This window comes from Elephas maximus, chromosome 8 (genome assembly GCF_024166365.1).
Source record: "Elephas maximus indicus isolate mEleMax1 chromosome 8, mEleMax1 primary haplotype, whole genome shotgun sequence".
NCBI classification, from domain to species: domain Eukaryota; kingdom Metazoa; phylum Chordata; class Mammalia; order Proboscidea; family Elephantidae; genus Elephas; species Elephas maximus.
The window spans coordinates 46,641,516-46,668,919 of NC_064826.1; the positions used below are offsets into that span (position 1 = coordinate 46,641,516).

Genomic DNA, 27,404 nt, shown 5'->3' on the forward strand with positions numbered 1-27,404 from the left:
TGAAACAGGACCCATACCTCACACCATGCAAAAAACTAACTCCAAGTGGATCAAAAACCTAAACATCAAGACTAAAACAATAAAGATCATGGAAGAAAAAATAGGGACAACCCTAGGAGCCCTAATACAAGCCATAAACAGAATACAAACCATTACCAAAAATGACGAAGAGAAACCAGATAACTGGGAGCTCCTAAAAATCAAACACCTATCCTCATCTAAAGACTTCACCAAAAGAGTAAAAAGACCACCTACAGATTGGGAAAGAATTTTCAGCTATGACATCTCCAACCAGCGCCTGATCTCTAAAATCTATATGATTCTGTTAAAACTCAACCACAAAAAGACAAACAACCCAATCAAAAAGTGGGCAAAGGATATGAACACGCACTTCACTAAAGAAGATATTCAGGCAGCTAACAGATACATGAGAAAATGCTCTTGATCATTAGCCATTAGAAAAATGCAAATTAAAACTACGATGAGATTCCATCTCACTCCAACAAGGCTGGCATTAATCCAAAAAACACAAAAGGATAAATGTTGGAGAGGCTGCAGAGAGTCTGGAACTCTTATACACTGCTGGTGGGAATGTAAAATGGTACAACCACTTTGGAAATCTATCTGGCGTTTTCTTAAAAAGTTAGAAATAGAACTACCATACAACCCAGAAATCCCACTCCTCAGAATATACCCTAGAGAAATAAGAGCCTTTACACGAACAGATATATGCATACCCATGTTTATTGCAGCTCTGTTTACGATAGCAAAAAGCTGGAAGCAACCAAGGTGTCCATCAACGGATGAATGGGTAAATAAATTGTGGTATATTCACACAATGGAATACTACGCATTGATAAAGAACAGTGATGAATCTGTGAAACATTTCATAACATGGAGGAACCTGGAAGGCATTATGCTGAGTGAAATTAGTCAGTTGCAAAAGGACAGATATTGTATAAGACCACTATTATAAGATCTTGAGAAATAGTATAAACTGAGAAGAAAGCATACTTTCGTGGTTATGAGGGGGGGAGGGAGGGAGGGAGGGGAGGAGAGGGTTATTTACTAATTAGTTAGTAGATAAGAACTACTTTAGGTGACGGGAGGGACAATACTCAATACAGGGAAGGTCAGCTCAACTGGACTGGACCAAAAGCAGTTTCCGAGATAAACTGAATGCTTCAAAGGTCAGTGGAGCAAGGGTGGGGGTTTGGGGACCATGGTTTAAGGGGACTTCTAAGTCAATTGCCAAAATAATTCTATTATGAAAACATTCTGTATCCCACTTTGAAGTGTGGCATCTGGGGTCTTAAATGCTAACAAGCGGCCATCTAAGATGCATCAGTTGGTCTCAACCCACCTGGATCAAAGGAGAATGAAGAACACCAAGGTCACACGAGAACTATGAGCCCAAGAGACAGAAAGGGCCACATGAACCAGAGACTTACATCATCCTGAGACCAGAAGAACTAGATGGTGCCCGGCCACAACTGATGACTGCCCTGACGGGGAGCACAACAGAGAACCCCTGAGGGAGCAGGAGAATAGTGGGATGCAGACCCCAAATTCTCATAAAAAGACCAGACTTAATGGTCTGACTGAGACTAGAGGAATCCTGGCGGTCATGGTCCCCAAACCTTCTGTTGGCCCAGGACAGGAACCATTCCCGAAGACAACTCATCAGACATGGAAGGGACTGGACAATGGGTTGGAGAGAGATGCTGACCAAGAGTGAGCTACTTGTATCAGATGGACACTTGAGACTGTGTTGGCATCTCCTGTCTGGAGGGGAGATAGGAGGGTAGAGAGGGTTAGAAACTGGCAAAACCGTCACGAAAGCAGAGACTGGAAGGAGGGAGCGGGCTGACTCATTAGGGGGAGGGTAAGTGGGAGTATGGAGTAAGGTGTATATAAGCTTATATGTGACAGACTGACTTGATTTGTAAACTTTCACTTAAAGCACAATAAAAATTATTAAAAAAAAAAAGTGGTTGTGGGGACTGAGGGGAGGGGAATGGGGAGCAACTGCTTAATAATTACGGGTTTCCTTATGAGGTGATTACAATTTTTTAGAACTCGACAGAGGTCATGGTTGCACAATATTTTTCATGTATTAAATATCACTGAATTGTTCACTTTAAAATTGTTAATTTCATGTTATGTGCATTTCACTGCAATACAATTTAAAAAAAAAAATCAGGACTATATTCTTTCCCTGTATGCCTGCCATATTTTATCGTTTTAATTTTGAAATATAGTAACAAAATCATAACATACCTTTGGTTATTACTGCCTTGAGGTTTTATTAGATGTCATGCTAATGGGTTCTCCCATCATTTTCGCCTGCTCTGTACAATTTAGATTTCAGTCCAAGGCTTCAGGAACATTGCAAACAGCTGTAGTGGAATTATGCATCTGACCATCAATGATATGCCAACTCTGACGGACAAATGCGTAAAAGTAGGTAACTGGAAAGTCCCATTAGATGGGCATATTTTCTAGTGACGTGAATTATTGGAAAATATGAATGAAATTTTAATCTTTTTTTTTATAGGAGAAAATCATGAAAAATTTATACGCACACATGCACACAAACATTTAAACACTGGAATCTTTAGAAACTTAGAACTCTTAAGAACTGTTTCATGGTTAGGATATTTTCATTTCAGTGATATTGTAACTAAGCACTAAGTTTAGTTCTCCATATCTAGCTACTAAATGTATATTTTTCAACATCCCATTGTCTCATGTTTTTCCATACTCTTCCCCCACCCCCATACTCTTAGAGTCCCTGGGTGGTGTAAATGGTTAAGTGCTCAACTACTAACCAAAAGGTTGGTGGTTTGAACCAACCCAGAGGCGCCTCAGAAGAAAGTCCTGGTGATCTGCTTCTGACGGTCACAGCCTTTAAAACCTGATGGAGCAGTTTTACTCTGCACACATGGTGATGCCACGAGGTGGGTCAACTCACTCAATGGCAATGGCACACATGGTGATGCCATGAGGTGGGTCAGCTCAATGGCAATGGCACACATGGTGATGCCACGAGGTGGGTCAACTCACTCAATGGTAATGGCACACATGGTGATGCCACGAGGTGGGTCAGCTCAATGGCAGTGGCACACATGGTGATGCCACGAGGTGGGTCAACTCACTCAATGGCAATGGCACACATGGTGATGCCACGAGGTGGGTCAACTCAATGGCAATGGTTTTTTTTTTTTTTTTTTTATAACATGATTTAATTCCGTTTCCTCTGCATTACTCAAATGTAAATGTACTAAAATATATATTGAATGAAATTCCATTTTCTCTGAAATTGGTAAATTTTAATAGTTAATGTGCCAGTTTTTAAAAATATTGAGAGAAAAAAAGTGACCTCATTACTTTCCTAAGCTTGTTTTACGCACTGGTTGAATTTCATTCTCTTTTTTCTCCTGAAGGCTTTAGTTGAAAAGTGCTCTCGTATTACATCAGTGGTTTTCATCGGTGCGCCACATATCTCCGATTGTGCTTTCAAAGCTCTTTCCACCTGTAATCTCAGAAAGATCCGATTTGAAGGTCTGTGCTATTAAAAATATGGTTCAGCATTTTTTAAAAAAATGTTGCTCTAGTATTTTGCTCTGTATTTGTATTTCTGGATGTCTTACATGTTGATAATTTGGTTGCATTCTATATTTTTTAGTTTTACTCTTATGACGTTATAAATAGAATTCTTGTCTTTTCTTGTGTTTTGTAACAGGAAATAAAAGGATCACCGATAGTTGCTTCAAATTTATAGACAAACATTATCCGAATATCCGTCACATTTACATGGTGGACTGCAAAGGATTAACAGATGGCAGCCTCAAGTCCCTTTCAGTTTTGAAGCAACTGACTGTGTTGAATTTGGCAAATTGTGTAGGGTAATGAAGCTATCTAGTCATTTATTCAAGAAACATTGATTGAATAGTGTATGTCAGGCTTTCTCCCTAAGGAGCTTACTGGTTAGTGGGGTACACAGGAAAGGCAGGAGTCCAAATGCCAATGTGGAGGTAAATACAGAGTTCTGTGGGAACACAGAGGAGGGGTACCCAACTCAGACTGGTTGTATGGGGCTACAGGGAGATTGTCAGGGAAAGCTCAGGATTTGAGGATTCATAGGCCCTTGTAAGATTAAGAGAACTCCCAGGAACACTTTTGGTCTGTCTTTCTTAGTTTTTTTTTTCTTAGTGAGGGTTCCCACAGCTGGTTCAGTTAATAGATTCTTTCCTAAATGGACTTTCTGACTTGCTTACAGGGAACATTTTACTAAAGGTTTTCCTTTTGGATTCTGGTTAGACTTCTCCTCTCACAGACTGATGGATGGCAAGTTCCTACTAAAACCTTATCTTCCGCTGGGCCATTATTGGCCTTCTATCCTGGTATTCTCAGGTAGTACCCCCCCCAACCATCACCGTTGAGTCAATTCTGACTCATAGCAACCCAATGGGACAGAGCAAAATGGTCCCATAGGGTTTCCAAGGAGTGGCTGGTGGATTTGAACTGCCAACCTTTTGGTTAACAGCCAAAATCTTAACCACTAAGCCACCAGGGTTTCCATTCTCAGGTAAACAGAGATCAAAGTCTTGCTGAAGCCTCTTTGCCAGTGGATATCCCAGCCTCTCCCCTGTGTGGAATCCTTATACACCCACTTGTTGACAGGGTTAAGTTCCAAAAACCAGGTAGTTAAGTGAAAATTGGCATTATGCAAGAGTCAGGGCCGCCCTGTCTTGGGTGCCCATTGCTCAACATCGGTGGGGTGCTCCTGGCACGTCTCGGGATGTGTGTGGCATGGTGGACACACCTTCTCCACGACACTGCAGAGCCCATGGAAGTTGGGATAGTGTTGCCAAAATAATGTTGGTAGTTGGAATCCACCATGCACTCCTTGGAAACTTTATGGGGCAGTTCTACTCTGTCCTGTGGGTCGCTATGAGTCGGAATCGACTTGATGGCAATAGGTTATCTGAGAATAACACTGATAAATTATGTGCTGCTACACTGTATGTGGTACATATTACTAATGATAAGATGTACAAAAAAAAAAAAAAAGAGTCATAAGTGCAGTTGGCCTTTGGCTCCAGGGGAAGGCTTTTTCTGTGTCGGCTCTGGAGGAAGGTCCTTGTCCTCAATCTTCCGCTGGTCAAAGAGCTTCTCAGGCACAGGGACCCCGTGTACCAAGGAGGAGCTCTGCTCCTGGTGCTGCTTTCTTGGTGGTATGAGGTCCCCCTGTCTCTCTGCTTGCCTCTGCCTTTTATATCTCAAGAGGTATTCGACTTATGTCAGAGCGGACTTAAGACAGGGTCATTGGAAAGGAACTTAGAGAGAGAGGGAGGGAGGGAAGGAGGAAGAGAGAGCGCTCTGGTGGCATAGTGTTTAAGAGCTCAGGCTGCTAAACAATAGGTCGGCACTTCGAATCCACCAGCCACTCCTTGGAAACAGTACAAGGCAGTTCTACCCTGTCCTATAGGGCTGCTATGAGTCCAAATTGACTTGATGGCAATGGGTTTGGGTTTTTTTGGGTTTTTTTGGGTTTTTTTTAATGTATATATATAAATATATATATATTTTTTTCCCATAATTACACCATTATACCTTTTTACTGTACACCATTTCAAGAGGGGAAAGGATATGATTTCAATATTCTATATCTGGTCAAATTATTTTCATTGGGGGTCATACCTTTAATCAATATAAAATAATCCTGTTAGTTTTGTTTAATATTTTTACTAGCATAGTATTTGGACTCAATATAAAACTTCCACCCCTGTATTAAGTTTGCATGCTTGGTAAAGTAGAGGGCCAGCGAAAAAGAGCAAGACCCTCAGTGGGTGTTGGACTGACACAGTGGCTGCAACAATGGACTCAAGCACAACGATTGTGAGGATGGCGCAGGACTGGCAGTGTTTTGTCCTGTTGTACATAGGGTTACTATGAATCGGAACCAACTGGACAGCACCTAACAACAACAACAATCTTTGCAATATCTTTGTTTTTGTTGTCATTTTATTTTAAATGTGTTTCTTGTAAACTGCTTGTAGTTTAGATATTGTTAAACCAATTTGAGAATCTCTTTTAATAAGCCACATTTTAAACTATATTTATCATTATTATAAAATTTATGTATTTGGTCTTCTTTGGTCTCTTCCATGTGTTCTACTATTTGGACTTATATTTGCTTTCTTGTTTTCTTTCGTGTTCTCTGTTTTAATGTATGTATGGATTGTTTTTATGGATTGTGTTTTGCTATTTCAAAAGCTTTCATATACCTCTGATTATTATTTTTTTTTTAATTTGTTCTTATATCTTTCTCAAGGACCCCCTTATTCCAAGGTTGAATCTTAATACTCTACTTTCTATCTCATTTATTTTTAAGTTTTCATCCTTTCATATTCCAAGGGAACTTCTCAAACATGCCCTCTACTTACTAATTCAGTTTTATAAAGGGTCATTTTTGTTTGGATGCCTTAAATCAGGTTACTATCTTATCACTAAATATTTAGCTTCTTGGCCATCTGTTCTTATCTCAGATAGCAACTGTTTCACTCAGAATTTATCTTAGACTATCCTCATTTTTATTTCAACCAGATCTCTCCTTATTAATTCCTACTTTTCTTTCACACTGTTTAAAATGTTCTTCTGTTATCTTTTTAAAATCATTTTCAGAGGTATGTTTTCTCAGTCTTACAACTCTTATACAGTGTTTTAAAATCTTGTTAGTATAAAAAATCTCATGATGAAAAATCCACCGTTGGTATTTGCTAATAGATAAGATGTATAAGCTGCCCCAGGCACCCTGGAGGACAAACAGTTAAGTGCTTGGCTCCTAACTGCAAGGATGGTGGCCCAAACTCACCTAGTGGCTCTGCGGTAGAAAGACCTGGCAATTTGCTTCTGTAAAGATTACAGCCAAAAAAGCCTTATGGGGCAGTTCTGCACTTTCACATGGGGTCGCCTGAGTTGAAACTGACTTTACAGCACCCAATGACAACACAGGTTTCCCCGTGGAGCAACTCTACTCTGTAATACAGGAGTCGCCATGAGTTGGAATTGAATTGATGGCAACTTTTTTTGTTGTTGCATTGGATTCCAACCCTCCCCCAACTTCCCACCCCATCCTGTTCCTTGCCCTTAATGGTTCTCCCAGATGCTGGCAAAGTTTCCTTCTCAAATTATAGGTGGGAGGTGGGTTGATGGGCACAGCAGGCATGAAACTACTCTTTCAATTCAGCTGAAATGGGCTCTCCTTCTGCCTGTGCTGCTCAGTTCTTTGTGAACCCGACTGTATGGAAGCTATACAAAATGTCACTTCTCAGCATGTCGTGCTTCTCAGGCTCTTCCCATCTGTACACCCACCTTCAGGGTTGTTGTGGGTGAAAACTGCCTCTCTCAGAATGTAATGTGCAATCTCCTGTCCTGCTTTACTTCCTCAAATGCAAAATGCATCTCTGTTTAGGGACAGACATTGTGGGAAGGCTGAGGTCAGAGCCTTTTTTCAGCCTCAGGTTTTCTCAGATTCAGAGGGAAAGAATTCATAGGTCATTGTTGAGTTTGCCGTCCAGTTTCATTGACCTTGTGTTTTGTGGAAAATCCTCCCAGATTGTGGCAGTAGTTTCACTCTTAGTCTTTGTTCTCCCTCTCATAAGTTTTTGTATTTTCCTATTACGGGCAATTGCAGCAGGGGCTGCTTAACCTGATCACATTTTAATTCAAGAGAAAGAGACCTTAATGGCCATCTGTCTTATAATCATGCTACCTAATTTAGTGAACATTGTGATTAATACTCTTCCATTACTATCATTTATACTTTTTATATTACATTAAAAACTATATAATCAAATTTGATTTTAAAATGTTGAAAAAATACCAATGTATAGATATTAGTTACTTTGAAATGTATTGAGTATAGTAACTATTCTTTTAATAGTATTCTGTGTATTTATATATAAAATCATATGTAATGTTTTTCTCACTCTTTCCTACAGAATTGGTGATGTAGGACTCAAGCAACTGCTTGATGGTCCTGTGAGCACAAAGATAAGAGAGCTAAATTTAAATAACTGTATCCACTTGGGTGATGCTTCCATTGTGAGACTATCGGAGCGGTATGACAGAACACTATCTTATGATCGTGTCACTAGCAATTGCATATTTGCTAATAGGAGAGATCAGAGATAGACCTAAAAGAAAGACTTAAATCATTTGGAAAATATCAGGGATGCCCAGAAATTGGTCCAATGCTCAGTGAAAGCAGATAAAAGACATAGAAGTCACAGATTGTACTAACCTCTTAATTATATCTGATATGTTACTTTCAACTAAGAGAGAGTTTGGGATAGTCATTTTATGTCTAGACATGGTGACATCTGTGTACTTTTCAAGGATGTTATCTCTATGTAAACCTCTGTTCTGGTGTTTGCCTAGGGATGTTATGGCTGGTGGGTTTATCCTTACCCCTTCGTACTTGTCCGAGGTCAATGTTCACTAAAGGTCAAGCCCAATTTCTATAGCAAACTTGTAAAGTATAAGTGAAAAACTTAACCTTGCACTTTTAGTGGTCATTTACCATAGTACTTACTTGATACTTTTTTGTGTGTACTTTTTTTTTATTAGAAATTGTAATTGCAATAGGAAACTAAATCATAGAAAGAAATACCTATATATACTAATTCTCCACCTTTTCTTCCAATTTTGTAAGTCCAAATTATTTTTTACTTTTAAGCTTACTTTTATGTGAAGGGAACTCCTTGCTTCAATATCATTTACTTTCCCCAGGTAGTTTTGATATGAAGAAATTGCTACTGATAACATGGTGAAAGCTAAAATTAATTCTTCATGCTATTTTCTTTCAGGTGCCCTAATTTAAACTACCTGAATTTACGAAATTGTGAACATTTGACTGACCTGGGAATTGAGCATATTGTAAACATCTTTTCCTTGGTATCTGTAGATCTCTCCGGAACAGTCATCTCTAATGAGGTAAACAAAACAAAACAATTCAAAACAGTTTAGTGACTTTTATTGTTTTCTGTAATATACCATCTGACATTTTTTAAACAATGGCTAGAACCACAATTTTATTTCTTAAATCATAGAACGCAAATTTATGAATACTGTTTCTGGAAGAGTGATGTTGTTAGGTGCCATTAAGTCAGTTCTGACTCATGGTGACCCTGTGTACAACAGAACAAAACACTGCACAGTCCTGAGCCATTCTCACAATCATTGTTATGCTTGAACATATTGTTGCAGCCACTGTGTCAATTCATCTCTTTGAGGGTCTTCCTCTTTTTCTCTGACCCTCTGTTTGACCAAGTACGATGTCGTTCTCCAGGGACTGGCCTCCTGATAACGTGTCCAAAGTATGTGAGATGAAGTCTCGCCATCCTTGCTTCTAAGGAGCATTCTTGCTGTACTTCTTCCAAGTCAGATTTGTTCGCTCTTTTGGCAGTCCATGTTATATCCAATATTCTTTGCCACCACCACAATTCAAAGGCATCTGTTCTTCTTCGGTCTTCCTTATTCATTGCCCAACTTCCTCATGCACATGAAGTGATTGAAAACACCATGGCTTGGGTAGTCACACCTTAGTCCTCAAAGTGACTTCTTTGCTTTTTAGCACTTTACAGAGGTCTTTTGCAGCAGATTTGCCCAATGCAATGCTTCGTTTGATTTCTTGACTGCTGCTTCCATGGTTGTTGATTGTGGATCCATTAAAATGAAATCCTTGACATTGTCAATCTTTTCTCCATTTATTGTGCTGTTGCTTATTGATCCAGTTGTGAGAATTTTTTTTAGATGAAGATATTTGTAAATTAATGGTCTTGTTTCTCTCTTTAAAAAGTAGCTGCCTTAATTCTCTAGTGTTGCTGTAACAGAAATACCACAAGTGGGGTGGCTTTAACAGGCAGAAATTTATTTTCTCACAGTTTAGGAGGGCAGAAGTCTGAATTCAGGGTGGCAGCTCTAGGGGAAAGCTTTGTGTCTCTGCCACCTCCGGAGGAAGGTCCTTGTTTCTTTGAGTTCCTGCTCCTGGGCGATCTTCATGTGCGTTGGCATCTTTCTTCCCCTATCTCTGCTCTGCTTGCTTGTTTAATCTCTTTTATATCTAAAAAGAGATTGACTCAAAATATACCCTACACTAATCCTGCCTCATTCACTTAACAAAGGCAACTCATTCCTAAATGGAGTTATAACCACAAGCATAGAGGTTAGGATTTACAATACATATTTTTGTGGGACATAATTCAATCCATAACAGTAGCAAAACTCAGTCTTTTGAGGAAAGTCCTGACAAATTGAAAAGTTACATGACAGATCTGAAATTTGTTTTATTATAGAAGTTTAGTCAGTAAAGAGATAATATATTTTATATGGCTTAAGTATATTTTTCTTGTGGATTGCACATTCTGTAAGACTACCTGGGTGCCTCGAGGTCTAAGTCTTTAGTTCAAGGCTGAAGTCTAGTATAAAGTCTAGTATAAAAAAAAAAAAAATTTTTTTTTTCTTTTTATATAGGCCCCATCAAATATACAATGATAAATTTTGAGGAACTTGTTTCCTGCAAGCTGCCACTGATGCTCCTCATAGTTGAAACTTAGGTTGTTCCCATCCTACTCTCTCCAATGACGTGTCATTTATTAATCAAAAGGATAAACTCTGGGAGATCTGCCATGTTTCTGAAAGACTTTAATTGTCCCTAGGTGGTGCAAATAATTTGTGCTAAACTATTAACCTAAAGGTTGGAGGTTCAAGCTCACTCACTGGTACCATGAAAGAAAGGCCTAGCAGTCTGCTTCCGTTAAGATTACAGCCAAGAACACCCTATGGGAGCAGTTTTACTCTGTAACACATGGGGTTACCATGAGTCAGAATCGACCCAAAGTAATGGGAGTTAGGTAAGGAGTATACTGGTTTCTGTTCAAAAGCAGTGCCATGGGAGGGATACAGGAAGATAACAGAGAGGTGAGTATCCTTTAGAAAGAGACTCTGAAAGTTAAAAAGATATTGATGTGGAAATTCCAAGTCTAGTTGTATTCTCGAGTCTTCCTTTTTATTTTGTTTTACTGATCTTGCTTCCTCTCTCTCTTCATTCCTGTTTCCTGGAAACTTTATTCCAAGTTTCATATTGCAAAAATATCACATGCACACAAATATCTGTCAACTAAGTACCATCTCAAGCTACATTTTAATGCTTTTCCTGAAATATCCCCATGCCTCCCTGTATTGCTATTTCCTCTGACGTTAATAATCTCCATCCTTCCATGCATCTGCTTGTTAAATCCTTCTTCATTTCTCAAGGCTCAGATCAAATATCACCGGTCTGTGAGGAACTTCTCTACATGCATCTCCAGCTCCCGTGCCTCTTTTAACATGGTCTGTTTCTGACTGCACAGTGTCCGTCCTTGCCCACCATTCAGTGAGCTCTTTCACATGAAGGACTGTGTCTCTGTTCATCAGCTTGGGTTCCTTCCTTTCTTATCTACCAGTGAACTTTAACTCAGCCTCCATTTTCCTAAATGGTCTCCTCCCCTCTTCTTTGGAGTATCATCTAAGTGTGGTATTTGAGTGGAAGCGGGGAGCGGTAACATGAAGCCGGTGCATGGTGGGGTCAGTGTCTGGTCCTCTCAGAGTTGTCTTCTGTCCATCTGGAATCCCCCGAGATGTCCAAGGGCCTATGCATTTTTGATTTTCTATTGAAGTAGATGCCTTCAAGTTTTCAAGCACCCTTGTCATGTGTGGGCCTTGCTGGAACATGGGGCATCTATGAGGCTTAGATCCATAGTCCTAGATATCCCATGCAGACATTTTCTCTTGGATGTGCTTGTCCTCAGACCCATTCCTGACCCTTCCCCTCCCTGCTCTGGTACAGAGTGGCTGACCCATGCAGGTTTAACTTCTCATGTTGGGCTTAAGAGGCATTTGTGAGAGACTGGAAAGTCAGAAGAAAGGAGAGGCCAGGGTTTTCCCTATCTTTCTTTGTATCATCATCAGCAGTTGCATTTCGTCTGTGTGGTCCACTGCCTTTGAACCAGCCTGCTGTGGCTCCAGCTTCACTGGGTGACCTTGGCCCCCTTCCCTCTGTCCTTCCACCATAGGTGTTAGCAGTGGCTTCCTGTTGCTGCTAATCTCTAGATTTTGTCATTATCCTGGTTGGCTTCTCAGATTCTCTATCACCTATGTAACCAATTTCCAATTACAATTAAAAATTCCTTAGTTTTGAATAATCAGTGATTTTTGTTTCCCTCATTGGATCTTATGTGATACAATAATGAGCACAGGAAAACTCTGATGTCTTGTTGCTGTCCTCTACCATGATGCTTGTTCCCCACCGTACCAGGGAAAGGTAGAATGGGTTCCTGTTTCACCCTAGGTCGCCAAACCTATATGGAGGTTCCATCTTTCTCTACAGCTGAGTAAAGTCCAGGGAGGTTAGAACAGAGCCCCATATGGGGGATCCCCCAGCATCTCATGCTTTTGCTTCCCTCCGGCTCCCCCTTTCCATCTTCTCCCCTTCTTTCTCCTCCTTTCATTTCCTCTCTCCCTTCTCCTCCCCTCCTCTCCCTCCCTCTCTTCCCTTCTCCACTCTTTTCCTTTTTCTTGGCATAGACTCTTCACCCAGTCTAGGGGTGGAAAAAATGTTCCACTGATTACATGGCTTTTCAAAATGTTATGCCCCAAGTCTTTCTTTTGAAGCTCATAGGTCCAGGATTTTTTTTTTCCTCCTGTGTTCTGTAAAATCCCTTCTCTGACACATACAAGTAGAATTCCCAGCTGTTGTCTGAAGGGTCTCAGGATAACAACAAATAGAAAACCAAAGCACATTATTAAATATATCAAAATATAATTCCACCATAGCTTTTATTACATGCCTCAAGTGCCCAGTGAATATTTGTTAAATGAACGGAGTGAAGTTTCTACCCTTCTACCTAGAAAGAAGGAGCCCTGGTGGCACAGTGGTTAAGTGCTCAGTTGCTAGCTGAAAGGTCGTTGGTTCAAACCCACTAGTTGCTCTGCAGGAGAAAGATGCCGCAGTCTGCTTCCGTAAAAATTTACAGCCTTGGAAATTGTATGCGGCAGTTCTACTCTGTCCTATAGGGTGCTATGAGTCGGAATCAACTCAACTGGCAACGGGTTTTTTTTTTTTTTTGGTACCTAGAGAGAACACTCTACCTTTGTTTTTAGCTTTTGGTTTTTATTTTCAAACACCATATATTAAAATTTCATCTACTAAGGACAAGTTAGAAACTTAGGGATATACCCCCCAGGTTCCATTCACTGTTTTTGTTTTCTTGTAAAGAATATATGTCATCTGTGACAGCTGCCAATGGACATCTGTGGGGAAGGATGCTAGTTGTTCTCTGCTGAAAGACTGAAAAATAAGTCTGAAAACCTGTTGTTTTCTTCCTCTGAGTCAGTTAAAATCTGCTCTAAAAGCCAAATGATTGACACTGACAACTCTAGAACAGCTGTGGAAGCTAACCTCACAGTCAAATTAAAATGAGTCAGCTCAGATGTCCAACTTGGGGAGCTAAACACCGCCTGATTGTAGGTCTGATGAAGAGCAAAATTGACTGCAGACTGAACACTTGAGATTTAAATGTGGAATGTTACAGGTATTCACCAAAGATCAAATGTCACCAGTTGTGCCTTTTGGGAAAAAAAAGTATTTGTTAAGTTTTCTAATAATATGTTCACTCTTAATTCTTTTTTAATGATGACTTTTCAGTTAGAATTACACTCCTCATTTCGTTAACAAATGTCTATTCTGACTTCATTGTGTTTTGTGCTGGGTATGCTGGAATGAACAAAACAGACATGGCCTTTTCTCCTAGCACTTATGTCCTGGTGGGAAGACAGGCATGGAGCAAGTGGTTATAAAGTAGGATACATTTGGGGAACAAAGAGAAAGGAAAGCTATCCTGGCTCAAAAAGTCACAATAACATTCTTTTTGAAGAGAAGGAGAAGGGGTGTGCTGTGAACCAAAGAACAGCCCACATAAAAGTATGAAGGTTTAAAACATGGTGGCATCAAGGAAATTTGAGCATTTGGTTATGACTTGATAGTGGAATTATTATATTTGAAAGGTAGGCAGAGGCGTGGGTCACTAGGGGCCCATAAGCTACCTTAAGGAATTTGGTTTCTGCCCTTTTGTCAATGGGAGGACATTCAGTATTGTTAACTAGGCAGTAACATGATCATTATATTTTACATTACACTTTAAATAGACCACTGTATTTGCTGGGCAGATCTGAGAATAATATATGCACTAGTGACTTTTTTTTAGTGACTGATTATAAAGCAGAAATCCAGGTGAAAAGTTATAAGGTGGAGATGGTAGTAGGGATAAAGCATAGTCAATTTGAGAAACATTTAGGAAGAAGAATCAACATGAGATATAGATAAGGTGTGTGAGTGGGTAAGGAAGAGAGAGGGAATCAAGAATGGTGCCAAGATCTTTGGCTTGAGCATCTAGATAAATGGGAGAGTCACTTCCTGAGCTGGGGGACACAGTGGGAGGAATAGGTTTACTGCAGTTGGGAAAGATGGGCATGTTTAATTTTTAGTTTGCAGTACCTGCAAAAAGGCTTTATAAAGATGTGGAGGAACTCAGGAAAGAAAAAGGAAAATAATTTAAATTTACTCCTCAGAGGGAGAAGAGCTTTTAGGGTTGCAGAGTGTGAAGAAGCATTGAGTTCTGAAAAATCATGGAAACTCATGAGGAAGTTAACAAGCAAAGGCAAAAATTCAGATATTTGGACATCTGGAGAGATGTCTAATTGAAAATTAATTCAAGTGGGGAAAGCAAAGAGGAGAATACAGATATTTCAAACTTTATATGTTTCTTATGATAATATTATTGTCCTAAGTCACTCCTTTTGTGGAAAATAATGACTAATTTATTGTATCGCCCATGAGTAAAAATTGTTTAGGAAGTTACCTAATAAGCACATTTTAGGGAAGGAAGAAATATGTCAATTTACTTCTTCTAATATAAAGAGAGGAAACCCTGGTAGCATAGTAGTTAAGAGTTATGGCTGCTAACCAAAAGGTCGGCAGTTCAGGTCTACCAGGCGCTCCTTGGAAACCCTATGGGGCAGTTCTACTCTGTCCTATAGGGTCACTATGAGTTGGAATCGACTCGACAGCAATGGGTAATATAAAGAGAACAGGGTGAGGGCAAGAGCTTGCTAATATGATGGTATCTTAAAGTATCTTTAAAAGTCTTTAATCTTTTACAGCTTGTTTTAATGTCATTTCCTCCCTAGTACAGAAAATATAAAGTTGTATCTCCACAAATATAGGGAAATGTGTTCCACTAGTTAAGAGAATTATCATCTACTAAAGACTACAGAATCTAGAGTTAGGGCAGTTCAATCTGTTGCTAAGGTTGCCTTACTCACTGCCATATTTGTTGTTTAAGGGAAAAATGAGTTAGAGCAATGTTCCAGATGGTGTGCTTAGACAGTGGTTTAAGAAGAATCTTTCATTTGCTTGATTTTCAAAATCCCTCATTTCAAATAATAGATCTTGATTGCCTCTTATATAGTAGGCAATCTCCTGGAGTCCCCTCCCTAGGATGTAAGAATCACAAGGACTGAGACTTTATTCACCGCTGTTTCCTTGGCACCTTTGGAGGTAGTAGACACTTGACAAATACTCATTAAATGAAGTGATAAATGCTGGGCTCTAGTGTTGCCACTGGGTGGGTTAGTGTTGCCAAGTGAGAATAAGACTTATTCCCTACCATCTGATTTGGAAGGGTGGGTGGGGTAATTTCCGTATGATGTGGTAGGTATAGTGATCGAGATAAGCAGAGGTAAGGATTCTTAACTCAGGCTTCCCAACACAGAGGCGTGCAAATCCATGGCTTGTTCAGGGAATTCTCTTCAGCTCAGTCCTGCTAGAATATACTATAAAGGAGGTGCCACTTAGAGAATTTCATGCCATGCCAAAGAGCTTGGACTTGAACCAATCGATGATAAAATAGCACTTAGTTGGGGAGTCATAGTCATAGACAGATTTCTATTTTGGATTACTTCAATAGTTCTCTGGGGAATAGAATGAAGGGAAAAAAGACTGGGGACAAGGAGACCAGTAGGAGGTATTTTCATAGTTAAGGAATGAGATGATGAGTCATTAAGTGTTCCAGAGTTAGTGTGGAAAAGACATATTCAAGAATATTTAGGAGGCAAAACTGAGAAAACTTGAAATGATTGATTGATTAGTTGTGAAGTTGAGGACCTAGGAGGGGGAGTCAAGGATGTGGATTGAAAACCTGACTCTGGATGGATGGAGGTCCTACCTCAAAAAAGATAGGGAATATAAGAAGAGTAACAGGTTTTGAGGGAAAGATGATTTCATATTTATCAGACTGACTTAGAATCTTTGGGACATTTAGGCCAAAAGCTTGGGAGAGACATGGAGACTGGAGATTCAGATGTGGGAACCCTTAGCATGGAGGTGTGAGTGTGGCCGAGTTGCTCAGGGAAAGTGTGTGCGGTGAGAAAAAAAATGCACCCAGCAAGAACATGGCAGAATGTCAATATTTAAGGAATGGAAGAAGAAGAAGAATTATAAAGGAGACTAAGAAAGAAGGTCAAAAAGATTGTAAGAGAACCAGGTGAATGGAGTCATGTGTGGAGTACAGAGGAAGTAAAAGAGCCAATGGTGTCTAATAAAAGAGAGAGGCTGAATCAGGAAAAGATGAAAAATTAAAGAACATTTACCATTAATTAAACAGAACCCTTCTTATCTCTCTGATATCATCTCAAGCCCTGCCCCTCTCATTCATGTTCCTCCAGCTCTACTGCCTTCTTTCAGTTCTTCACACAAGCCAAATTCTTTCGCGTCTCAGAGCCTTTACATGTCTTGTAACTTAACTTCTGCCTGGGATGCTCCATCTTCCAGTCTTCATGTGGCTGAGCAGGTAGATACTGAGCAAGTAATCACTGATGATAGTGACACAATTAAAGCCTTGTGACATAAGCTAATAATGTCTTTTAATATTTTTGATATAATTTTATCTATAATGAACATTGGTGCTGTACATAATTATAAAAAAAATCCTACTCAATCTAGATCATTCTGAGGCAAAGTCAATGAATTTCATTTTATTGATGCATTCTTTCTTTAAGAAAACATAACTCCCATGGTGAGATTAATGTCTCTAGATATTTTTAAAATAAGTAAAGTTTGCTTAGTTTCTAATATACCGTATCTTATCTGTGCCACATTATAGCATAATTCCCGAGGGGAGCATTATCTGTTTAGATGGCCTCACAATTATAATGGCTCTTAATTATTGGTTTCACATAAATGATTTTCAAATTGTACTGCAAAAAAAAAAAAACAACTAGTTGAATATTGGCATGTCGTTTCCATGTTAATTTTAATTATATGCTATAAAGTTATCTCGTTTCAGATATTTCTAGCTAAAACACACACATACACATAAACCTCTCTATGACATAGAAAGAAGCCAGCTTGAGAACTTTAGCAATCATTAGTATAGTCCAAATATCTCCCATATCTGTTCCTGTGCCCCTCTCCATGGGAGGAAGATGTGGCAGCCTGCTTCTGTAAAGACTTAGAGCCTTGGAAATCCTATGGGGGCAGTTCTGCTCTGTCCTGTGGGGTCTCTGTGAGTTCAAATAGACTCTATAGCAATGGATTTTGAGCCCCTCTCCATCCCCACTGCCAATCCTTAGTTCAAGCACTGTTATCTCCTTGCTGGCTTCTTCTGCCTTAACTATCACTGTCCTCCAAACTACACTCTGCTGCATTGTGATGTTTCCAACATGAACCTATTACTTCCTTGCTTGGACTCTTTCAGGGGCTCCCCCTTGCTTACAGGATAAAATCTAAACCATCTAGTGTCAGGTTCCCCGACCAAGCTGTTCCTGAAGTTGCCCCTGCCTACCTCTGCAGCCTCACTTCCAGATAACTCCCCACCTTTCATCTTTGGCTCCAGGGATACAGAACTGACTCTCCTACACCTCCTGAAACATGTCATGTGCTCCCTGCCTCCATCTTTCGGGAAGTTATTCATTCCCTCTAATTGAAACACCCTCGCCTTTACTTGTCCACCTGGTAAATTCTCACTTTTCCCTCAAGTCTCAGCTCTGTGGAGCTTTCCTGGAATTCCCAGGCAGGCTTAGGAGCTCCTTCTCTGTGTTTCCACTGTACTTTATATATGCCTCCACTAAAGCAATCAGCTCATTATCTCTTAATGTTTGTTCCATGCCTGGCTCCCTAAGCACTGTAAGCTTCTGGGGGGCAGAGACTGGGCCATCTCATCTTTGATTCTGAATGATCAATGAGTGAGTGAGTCAATGAATCTGGTACCACTTCCTTACTCTCAACCCAACACTTAAGGTTTCTTTAAATTCCACATTTTCTCAGCTATGGTCTGAGCTTGAGTGGGAGTACCTACAGTTAAAGCATGTCATAATTTGATGATACAGTTTTAATAGACCACCCATCTGCATGGAACACATAACAAATAAAGCCTGAGGTTCAGTGCAGCAAAACCTCTAAAGCAGGAAACATATGAAATCACTTGGGATTCAGGAAATAGGAAGAATGAGAGTTAAAAGGGAACATGGTAATTTTGAGACAAATGAATTGGCCTTGGATTTTCAAAAAGCACATAACAAGAAAAACCAGTTGCTGTCAAGTCAACTCACTCCTGTTGATCCCATGTGTGTCAGCGTAGAGCTGTGCGCCATGGGATTTTCGATAGCTGATTTTTCAGTTATAGATCTCCAGGCCTTCCTTCCGAGGTACCTCTGGGTGGACTTGAAACTCCAACCTTTTAGTTAGCAGCTCATTAACTATTTGCACCACCCAGGATCGGCACATAATGAGAAGTCTTCCCTACTGTAGATTTTCATATGGAGTTGGCTGGAACCCTCCTTAGTGTCTTCTCCCCAGTCAGCAGCCTTAGGAGAATCTGGTGGTCCCATCACTAGTGGGTTTTCCTCAAAGTTGTTAAAGTCAGTTGTCTCCTGTTTTCAGAAAACAGACCTCTAGAAACAGTGCAAACAGAAGTGACCAGCTTGAGCCTGTTACTTCCCCCAAGGAGACTCTTTGGTGGCATAAACCTCTTCTCAGCCCCCATTAGGTAGAAGGCAAGCAGTCTCAAGGTGAGCTATTGTATTCCAGGTAACAGAGATACTGACACCCTCACCCCCCCAGCCCCGCCCCAAACATAGAACCATTTCTGTGTGTTGACCAAAGCCTGCTTTCCTTTAGACTTCTACATCAGTAAATTAGGTTGAAGAGGTTGATACATTTTAAAAAGAAAAATGATTATAAAATTCATTCTAATAATCAAGTAAATAGAAACAAACAAAAACAAATGAGAAAAAGGTAAACAATTTTTATTAAACCGTAATTGCTAACCAGAATATAAAAGCAAAGATCACTTGTGAGATTAAGATACATTTTTTAAGGATGATATACAAGATAATGTTATCAGTGATAGAAAGAGGAGGTATTAATTGAGGTAATACACATTCCCAAGTCTAAGTTTTGTTCTTTACTCCTAAAAGGATGTGGTAGGCAGTACCAAAGAGAGCTAGCCTTTCAGAAAGAAACCTAAGAAATGTAAACAATTCCAAACAGAAGTAGATTCCATCAAAGAATTCTGAGAGTATGCCAGTAAGATAAGAGAAAATTGGATCCACAAAAACAGATCATTTTATAAATGACCATTCCTTCAAGAAATATTTATTCATTGCCAAGTGTGTGTCAGGCTCTATGCTGGGTTCTGGGAGTATCTAAATTCTAGACAGAGTTGTCCTCTCAAGGTATAGTCTGGTAGCAAAGCGAGAAGACTGTCTGGTGTCATGACTAAAAGCACAAGTTCAGAGTGTGGGTTCATGTCCTGGCTGGTGCCACCATACTGTGAGACTATGGGTAAGTTATTCAGCCTCTCTTGCCTGCGTTTCCTTCTCTTTAAAACAGGATTTATAATACAGTGAAATTGGTGACAGCCGGAACTCAACAGGACTGCCTTGTTTTTCTGGGTCTCACAAGTTTTCCACCTTTGATAGGGTGTGGTCTTACCACTTTTCTATCACTCATTTTAGTGGAAAATATTTGAATTTTTCCTTCTCTGACAGGTTTCTGCCTTACACAGTTTCAGGCTTTCCCAGGTATTACTGTATTACTTACCTCATAGTGTTGTGAGCACTAAATAAGATAATGCGTGTAAGGTGCCTAACATAGTGCGTGGCACACGGTAAGCGGTCAATATACCTTTGCAATTATTTACTAGAATTATGACATAATGAGGTGTATTTGCTGTGATGGAGATATGCGCACCACATCATGACTACAAGGCTGAGTTGGAAAATGAGCTCTTACGTGTCTGCTGTCTCTTATGGAGGAGTCAGGAGAGGTTTTGCAGCTTTTGAGTGCAACTGAAAGCTTCAGTGTTAAGTTTGCCGATAAAGAAGAGGGGAAAGACATCTTCAGTGAAAGAAGCAGTATGCAGGAAGGCATGGAGACATGAAAGAGGGTTATGTGTTGAGGATTCCACAGGTGATTCAGTAGTGTTCGGAGTCTGACCTGAGAAGGTAGGGAATATAGCAGGAAATGGAACTGAAGAAAGAGGTGGAGGGCAGAGCATGAATGGCCTTATGTGCCCTGCAAAGTGATTCAGACTACATGCTGTATGCAGTGGAAGGAACTGAAGAACTCCGAAGGGAAGAATATGTATTGATTTGTGTACAAGAAATACAACTCTGGTGGCAGTGAGGAAGATCTATCATAATACCTCTGGTGAGCTATTACAAAGACAGCTAGAAATAATGAAATTTTAACCAGGGTAGTGGCAGAAGGGACCGATATGAAAAGTATTTAGGAGATAATATTGATAGGGATTAGTGGTTGGCCAGATATGGGGAGTAAGAGGAAGGAAGAGACATAGACAATGCCCAGGTTTTTTACTTGGTCAGTTGTGGACATGGTGGTACCATTAACAGGAATAGAACCTAGGAGAGGGATTAGGGCTTGGAGACCAATACCGAACTCCATTTTGCACACGTTTAATACCAGTATCAGGATACATCTCTCTAGATTGTGAGTCCCTGTCAGAATCAACTCGACGGCAATGGGTTTGGGTTTGTGTGTGTGTGTGTGTGTGTGTGCCAAAGAGAAGACAGATGCCCATCTAACTTTTAGAATCTTAGATTTTGGGGGGGGGGAGGGGCGGTTCTTAGGATGTCTGGGATGGAATCATAGGAATTAGGTATATTCCAATTCAAGTATTACTCAAAGCAGATTTTCACAAGGATTTTCAACCGTCTCCACCTAATTCTATTCCCTGCATCATAATAACTCACATTACATTTTACCATTAATAAAAGCAGCAGGAAGAGAGGCCTCTTATATTTTCTGACTGTAAGGGGCCTTATGTTCTTTTTAGATTTCCCATGATCATCATCCCAGTAATTACATCAAGGTTCCCAGTTATTCTCAACTCCTGGTTTACCATTCCATCTTATTTCATAGGGTTGTTTTTCCAGTAGCCTGTGTTCTCATGTTACATATACTCAGTTATATAGGTTTTATAGATCATTTCTATAGATTTTATAGACCAGTTATATAGGTTTTATAGATCAAATCAGGAAAACATTCCCTATAAAAAGGCTCAAAGTATGTAAAATACAGAGCAAGGTGTTATTTCCTTAGATCAATGAAAATTCCATCACGAGCCATTCATTCAGCTTTAGAGCAGACTTCTGATTGAAGTGAGGAGAAAGAGGTGGAAGAATCTATTAAAACCTCCTGACCTCCAGTTTGAAAATCAGTCCTCTGATAGGAACAGCACCCTGTTTGAGGTGTTTATGGCACATTCAAGGAGCCCTGCTGGCGCGGTGGTTAATTAAGCGCTTATCTGCTAACCGAGAAGTTGGCAGTTTGAACCCACCATCTGCTCCCTGGGAGAAAGATGTGGCAGCCTACTTCTGTAAAGACTATGGCCTTAGAAACCCTGTGGGGCAGTTCTACTCTGTCACATGGGGTTGCCATGAGTTGACATAGGCTGTACCCCAACAGTTTTTTTGTTTTTTTTAACGGTAAATTCAGCTGTCTCGTTATGAGTTAGAGAAACACATCTGGAGCTTAGGGGAGAGATCTGGGCTAAATGTGGAGATGTGGAAGTGCTTGAAACCAAGGGTGAGAGATAAGAGAACAGAAAGACAAGTTCAGAGCTCAAGGAAACACTAATACTTATAGGATGGATTTGGAAGATGAACCCACACACACACAAAAAAAAAACTGAAAATAAATGAGCAGAGAAGTAGGTGGAGAAAGAGTTCAAAGTGATGTCATGGCAACCATGGGAGGTGGTGTTTCAAAATGCAGGGGGCAGTCAGCAGGGTCCAGCTTCACAGATGGATCAAGTAATGTGAAGAGAAGTGCCTATCAATTTTTGTCAAACAAATTTTCATCGATGTATGTAATACTTGTATATGCTCACATTCATAGTTTAGTATTTTGCTTGAATATTGGTTCTTGGACTGTTATAGGGCAACTTTGTTTGGAACAGGTGGTAAACTTTCCAGAACTGTGTGACATTGTATAAAGGTGTTAAGCATGGTATTAATGTTTTATGTAATTATTTGGTGATACATAAAAAAAGATTTAATAATAGACTCATGTATTGAGATTTTTCTAAATTATTTTTCACAAACATTCTAACAACACTAAAAGAAATATGCATGATGGAAAAATATAACCATACCGTTGCCTACTTCAAAAAAGCAATCTATTTTCATTTTATCTGAGTGTTCTTACATGCACGCACACACATAAATATAATCCTGCATTCTGCTTTTTAAACCTAAGTGTGTTACTATATATTCTTTATAGCACTTTTCATGATTATAGAACATTCTAAGTGAGTATACTATAATTTACTCAATTTTTCTCCTATTGAGAAATTTCATTCATTCTTTTCTTACACCTTTTCTCCTTTGTTTGATAGTTATCTAGTTCCTACTGCAGTACTATAGGGTTTTGCATACAAATAGGAATAAGACACGGGGCCTGCCCATAAATTTTTACAATCCTGTTTCTTACCTGTTATCTAGGAAACCCTGGTGGCATAGTGGCTAAGACCTACAGTTGCTAACCAAAAGGTCGCCAGTTCAAATCCACCAGGTGCTGCTTAGAAACCCTATGGGGCAGTTCTACTCTGTCCTGTAGGGTCACTATGAGTTGGAATCGACTAGGTGGCAGCAGGTTTGGTCTGGTTTTTTTTTGGCCAATTGCTTTCCTAGTGTGCTGTAGCAATTTTTATTGTTATCAGCAATAAAATTAGTATGGTAGCCTTACATTCGTTCACCAGTATTGGTTGCATAATTTCAACAATAGACAGAAAATAAGATTGTATTGTTATTTGAATTTACATTTAAAAAAATTCTAGTAATATTAATGATTTTCCCTATATTTGCTTACCGTTGTAATTGTATTTTCTCTTATGTGAATTTTCTGTCCAGGTCCTCCATACTCCTGGCAATATGTATGAACTCCTTATAACTCATTGTTATATTTGTGGCAAAACTTATATTTAGGGTTTTTAAGATGTTATGCAATATTTCAAATTATTTTCTCCATACATTTACAATGGCTCATTTCACAACTATAGATAAGAGATTTGTTTTTGTATTTTTGTCTCAAAAGTCCATAGGCTACTACTTGTAAAGACTATTTAAGAAAACGAATTAGAAGTTGGAAAAATTACAATATTATATAATTTTACATAGATATTTTCAAGAGACTGCTTCTTTAATCATATGCAGGAGAGACTATAAAGTTTATGCTTATTTAATGTCCTGGTGTAACTGTATTAAAGTGTTAACAGTCTCCAAAACTGAAGCATACTGCTAACAGATGACTTGTAACAATGTGGCTGTCAGATAAGCTACATTACAGTTTTTTCCAGTGTTGATATTCCATATTCCATAATGCCTACATCATCTTTTCAGACTTTTTCTAAAAGCAAAGTGTCTCAGAAGAAAAGTCACAGGCAAGTTTTAAAGACTAAACCTTACTTTCAGAATGTTAAGCTCTGTTTAGCAAGGTTTCATCCATTACATTTTCATATACAAAACATGGTTTGTTTGTTTATTTTTAAATTATGGTCAATGCTTAGTCTTATAATGAGGCAAGGTATTCATGTTTTTGTTTTTCTTACTATGTCATCTTTTACCAACAACATAATCACACCAGCAAAAACAATAACTTCATTTTGTAACTGTCTCCCAGCAAGAAATGGGAGAAATAAAAAGACTGTTAATAGTTGTACAAAAAAATTAATTAGGACAGTTAGTTATTATGTCTAAAATTAACTTTTTTTATTCAAAACACCTCCCAAAATATTCAGTAGAATTAAAGAGAAAAGTAACAAAAAAGGTTTAAATGAATACCAGCTAATAAGTGTAGATAAAAAAAAAATTACTGATTTGCAACTCCCAGTGTAATAAATGTTTTAGGCGAGGATCGTCAATGAATGCTAAAACCATTAACTGGAAGATTGTTGGAAAATGGTATCACATGGTCTCAAAGAATCACATCACAGATTACCTTCTTATTAATTTAAAAAGGGAAAATACACCTCTTTTAGTGAAGGCATCAGCAACTGAGCTGATTGACCCAGCAGCATCACAGGGGACAACCTGACAGCATCTAGATAGTCTTCTTGCAAAAAATGTTTACCTGGACTTTAATAATAAGGAAAAATCAGACAAAATCCAGAATGTGGGACATTCTACATAATAACAAGTCAATGTCTTGAAAGACAAAATTTAAAAGGAGGCTAAAGAGATGGCAATCAAATACAATGCATGAACTCTGGTTCTTGGAAGCCAAAAAACACTTAAATATTGACTTTACATTAGATGGTATTATGGAATTACTGTTAATTTTCTTAGGTATCACAATACTGTATGGTTACATAGGAAATGTCCTCTTTCCTAAGGACTTGCATATAGAATATTTAGGGCTGAAGCATCATGATATTTGAAACTTATTTTCCAAAGGTTCAGGGATAATAAAGCATATATATGTATAGAGAGAGAGACAGAGAGAGAACCCTTGTGGCACAGTCATTTAGGGCTCAGCCGCTAACCAAAAGGTTGGCAGTTTGAACCCACCAGCTGCTCCACCGGAAAAAGATGTGGCAGTCTGCTTCCATAGAGAAATCCTATGGGCCAGTTCTACTCTGCCCTATAGGGTCACTATCAGTTGGAATTGTCATGACAGCAATGGGCATTCACACTCACACACACACGTATGCAGGCAGTCCCTGGGTTGTGAAAAGATCTGTTCCTAACTGTGTCTTTAAGTCAAACTTGTAAGGAAATCGGAACAGATGCCTCCGGTTCTTACTAAGCCTTACTTTAGTGAAAGAAAAGGCTTGAAGCCTTTTCAATGATTTAAAAGCTGTACATGCAGGTGATTGTGATGAAGAATTTGTTGCAAGTAGGGGATGGTTCAATGGTTTCAAAATGAGGGAAAATTTACATAACATTGAAGGCAAGTAGGAGTTGTCCATAAGTCAGACATTCGTAACCTGGGGACTACCTGTATATATAAAACTGTATTTATATATGTATAAAATTATGTATATTCATATACATATAGCAGTTAAGCAAATGTGGCAAAATGTTTATAACTGGTAAATACAGGTGAAGAGCATATAGATAATCATCGTCTCATTTTTGAACTTTCCTGTAGATGTGAATATTTTCAGGATAAAAAGTTGAGGAAGCGGTGTTTTATGTTTATGTTGTTGATATTGAAACCAGGAGTAAAGTGACTCAGCCATATAGTAAGTATGCACACAAACGTACACATTCAATTCCAACATTTGGTAACTAGTTCATTGCTGATGTCTATCTACATCAGCTAATCAATTCCAGATGTAAAATTGAAAAAAAAAATATATATGTACTTTTCAAGGCTTGGTCTGCTGGCACATGTCTTCCTGTACAAGTATCAGTTCCTGGCAATACTCAGTCTTTCCTCCCACTACTCCTAGAGACCTCAAACTGAACTACTTCTCAAGCAACTAACACTTTCCAAATGAAGTCTTTGTTCATACTGTTTCCTCGGCCTGAAACATTGTTCCCATTACTCAGTTTGTCAATCTCTAAGGCTCAAGTCAAATTCTCCTTCCTCCATGAAAGTCTTTTCTAGACTTCTGTCCACCAACTGGAATCAATTGCTCCCTGCTCTGTGGTCCCTATGCCTCTCTTGAAACACATACCTGATTCTTTCTTGCATTATGGCTGTTTATGTACCAATTCATATTCCCTGCAAGAGAGGGCAAGTCTCGTTTAATTCTGTTGCAGAGGATGAAATCCAAATTCCTCAGAATAACATACAAGGCTCTCTGTGACTTGGTGCCTGCTTTCTTTTGAGCTTTATTTTGACAATCCCCTCAATGGAACTGATACCAAGCAAGCCAATTTTGCAATGGAGCCTCTTGGGTCCCTCAGATCCAGGCCCCTCAATCCTATGGCCTATGGAGGAGGACAGTGCTCCCCAGTATTCCTGTGAATTCCCGGGGCCTTGCACTCTCATACAACTTAATGCCTTCTCCTCTAGGCTACCACGCCAGCTGCCTTCCTTTGTGCCTTGTCTGATTGTGAAATTTAGTCCCTTATTAAACTTTTGGAACACAAAACCTCTCTCTTGCAAAGCATTCATGAGTTTGGCTGACTTTTGGAGGAGACCCAAAAGGATTTACATTGTAAAGATGCCACAGCTTCCCTGAAAAGCAAGCACCAACTTGCCCTCTGCCTCCCTGATGCCCAGTCCCTCTACATTTTGCTGGCTATTCTTTCCTCCTTAGTTTTGCCTTCCTAATCTCCTCTTTCCGTCTTTCCCAGAAGTAAAACCTTGGCACCAGCCAGCCCCTTGGACTTTTATCCCAAGCACTTAACAGGGTATTAAAAAAACAACAACAATGAAGTCCCACATTTTCCTCCTAAAGGGGAAGTCTAGGGCCAGGTGTTAAAATAAATTTTAAAAGTCTTTCACACACACATGCCAAGCTGTATAGTTCCCCATACTTGGCATGCCTTTGCACATTCTTTTCCTTCTGACTAGAATGTCCTTCCCTCCATAATTTTCCTGGCAACTAATACTTCCCCTTTCATGAACTTCCTCCACGCAGCCTTCTCTAACCCACAGTAGCTGGCCCATCATCTTTCTTTGGTGCCATCATTGTGCACAGTACTTACCTTTCACTGGATTGTAATGATCTGTTGTACACATCTATCTTCCACGCTAGATTGTGGGCTCCTTGACAGCAAACATTTCATTGACCTTGATACACACAGTCCCTGTCCCAGAGCCT

The 27,404-nt window shown here is 39.4% G+C and overlaps 2 protein-coding genes across 5 annotated transcripts in view; one reads left to right on the forward strand and one right to left on the reverse strand.

Moving 5' to 3' along the window:
- Positions 1-27,404, forward strand: part of FBXL13 (F-box and leucine rich repeat protein 13) — a 358,734-nt gene that overhangs the window by 212,942 nt on the left and 118,388 nt on the right. For all 4 annotated transcript variants that reach the window (XM_049893085.1, XM_049893086.1, XM_049893083.1 and 1 more), the window contains exons 13-17: positions 2,365-2,463; positions 3,447-3,564; positions 3,746-3,908; positions 8,010-8,129; positions 8,877-9,003. In XM_049893085.1, the coding sequence (XP_049749042.1) occupies positions 2,365-2,463; positions 3,447-3,564; positions 3,746-3,908; positions 8,010-8,129; positions 8,877-9,003 (627 nt within the window). The remainder of the gene's footprint in view (positions 1-2,364; positions 2,464-3,446; positions 3,565-3,745; positions 3,909-8,009; positions 8,130-8,876; positions 9,004-27,404) is intronic.
- The window catches only part of FAM185A (family with sequence similarity 185 member A), a 159,093-nt gene continuing 140,589 nt past the window's right edge, over positions 8,901-27,404 (reverse strand). Inside the window, exon 9 of the mRNA XM_049893112.1 lies at positions 8,901-8,995. Within this exon, the coding sequence (XP_049749069.1) occupies positions 8,990-8,995 (6 nt within the window). The 3' untranslated portion in view covers positions 8,901-8,989. The remainder of the gene's footprint in view (positions 8,996-27,404) is intronic.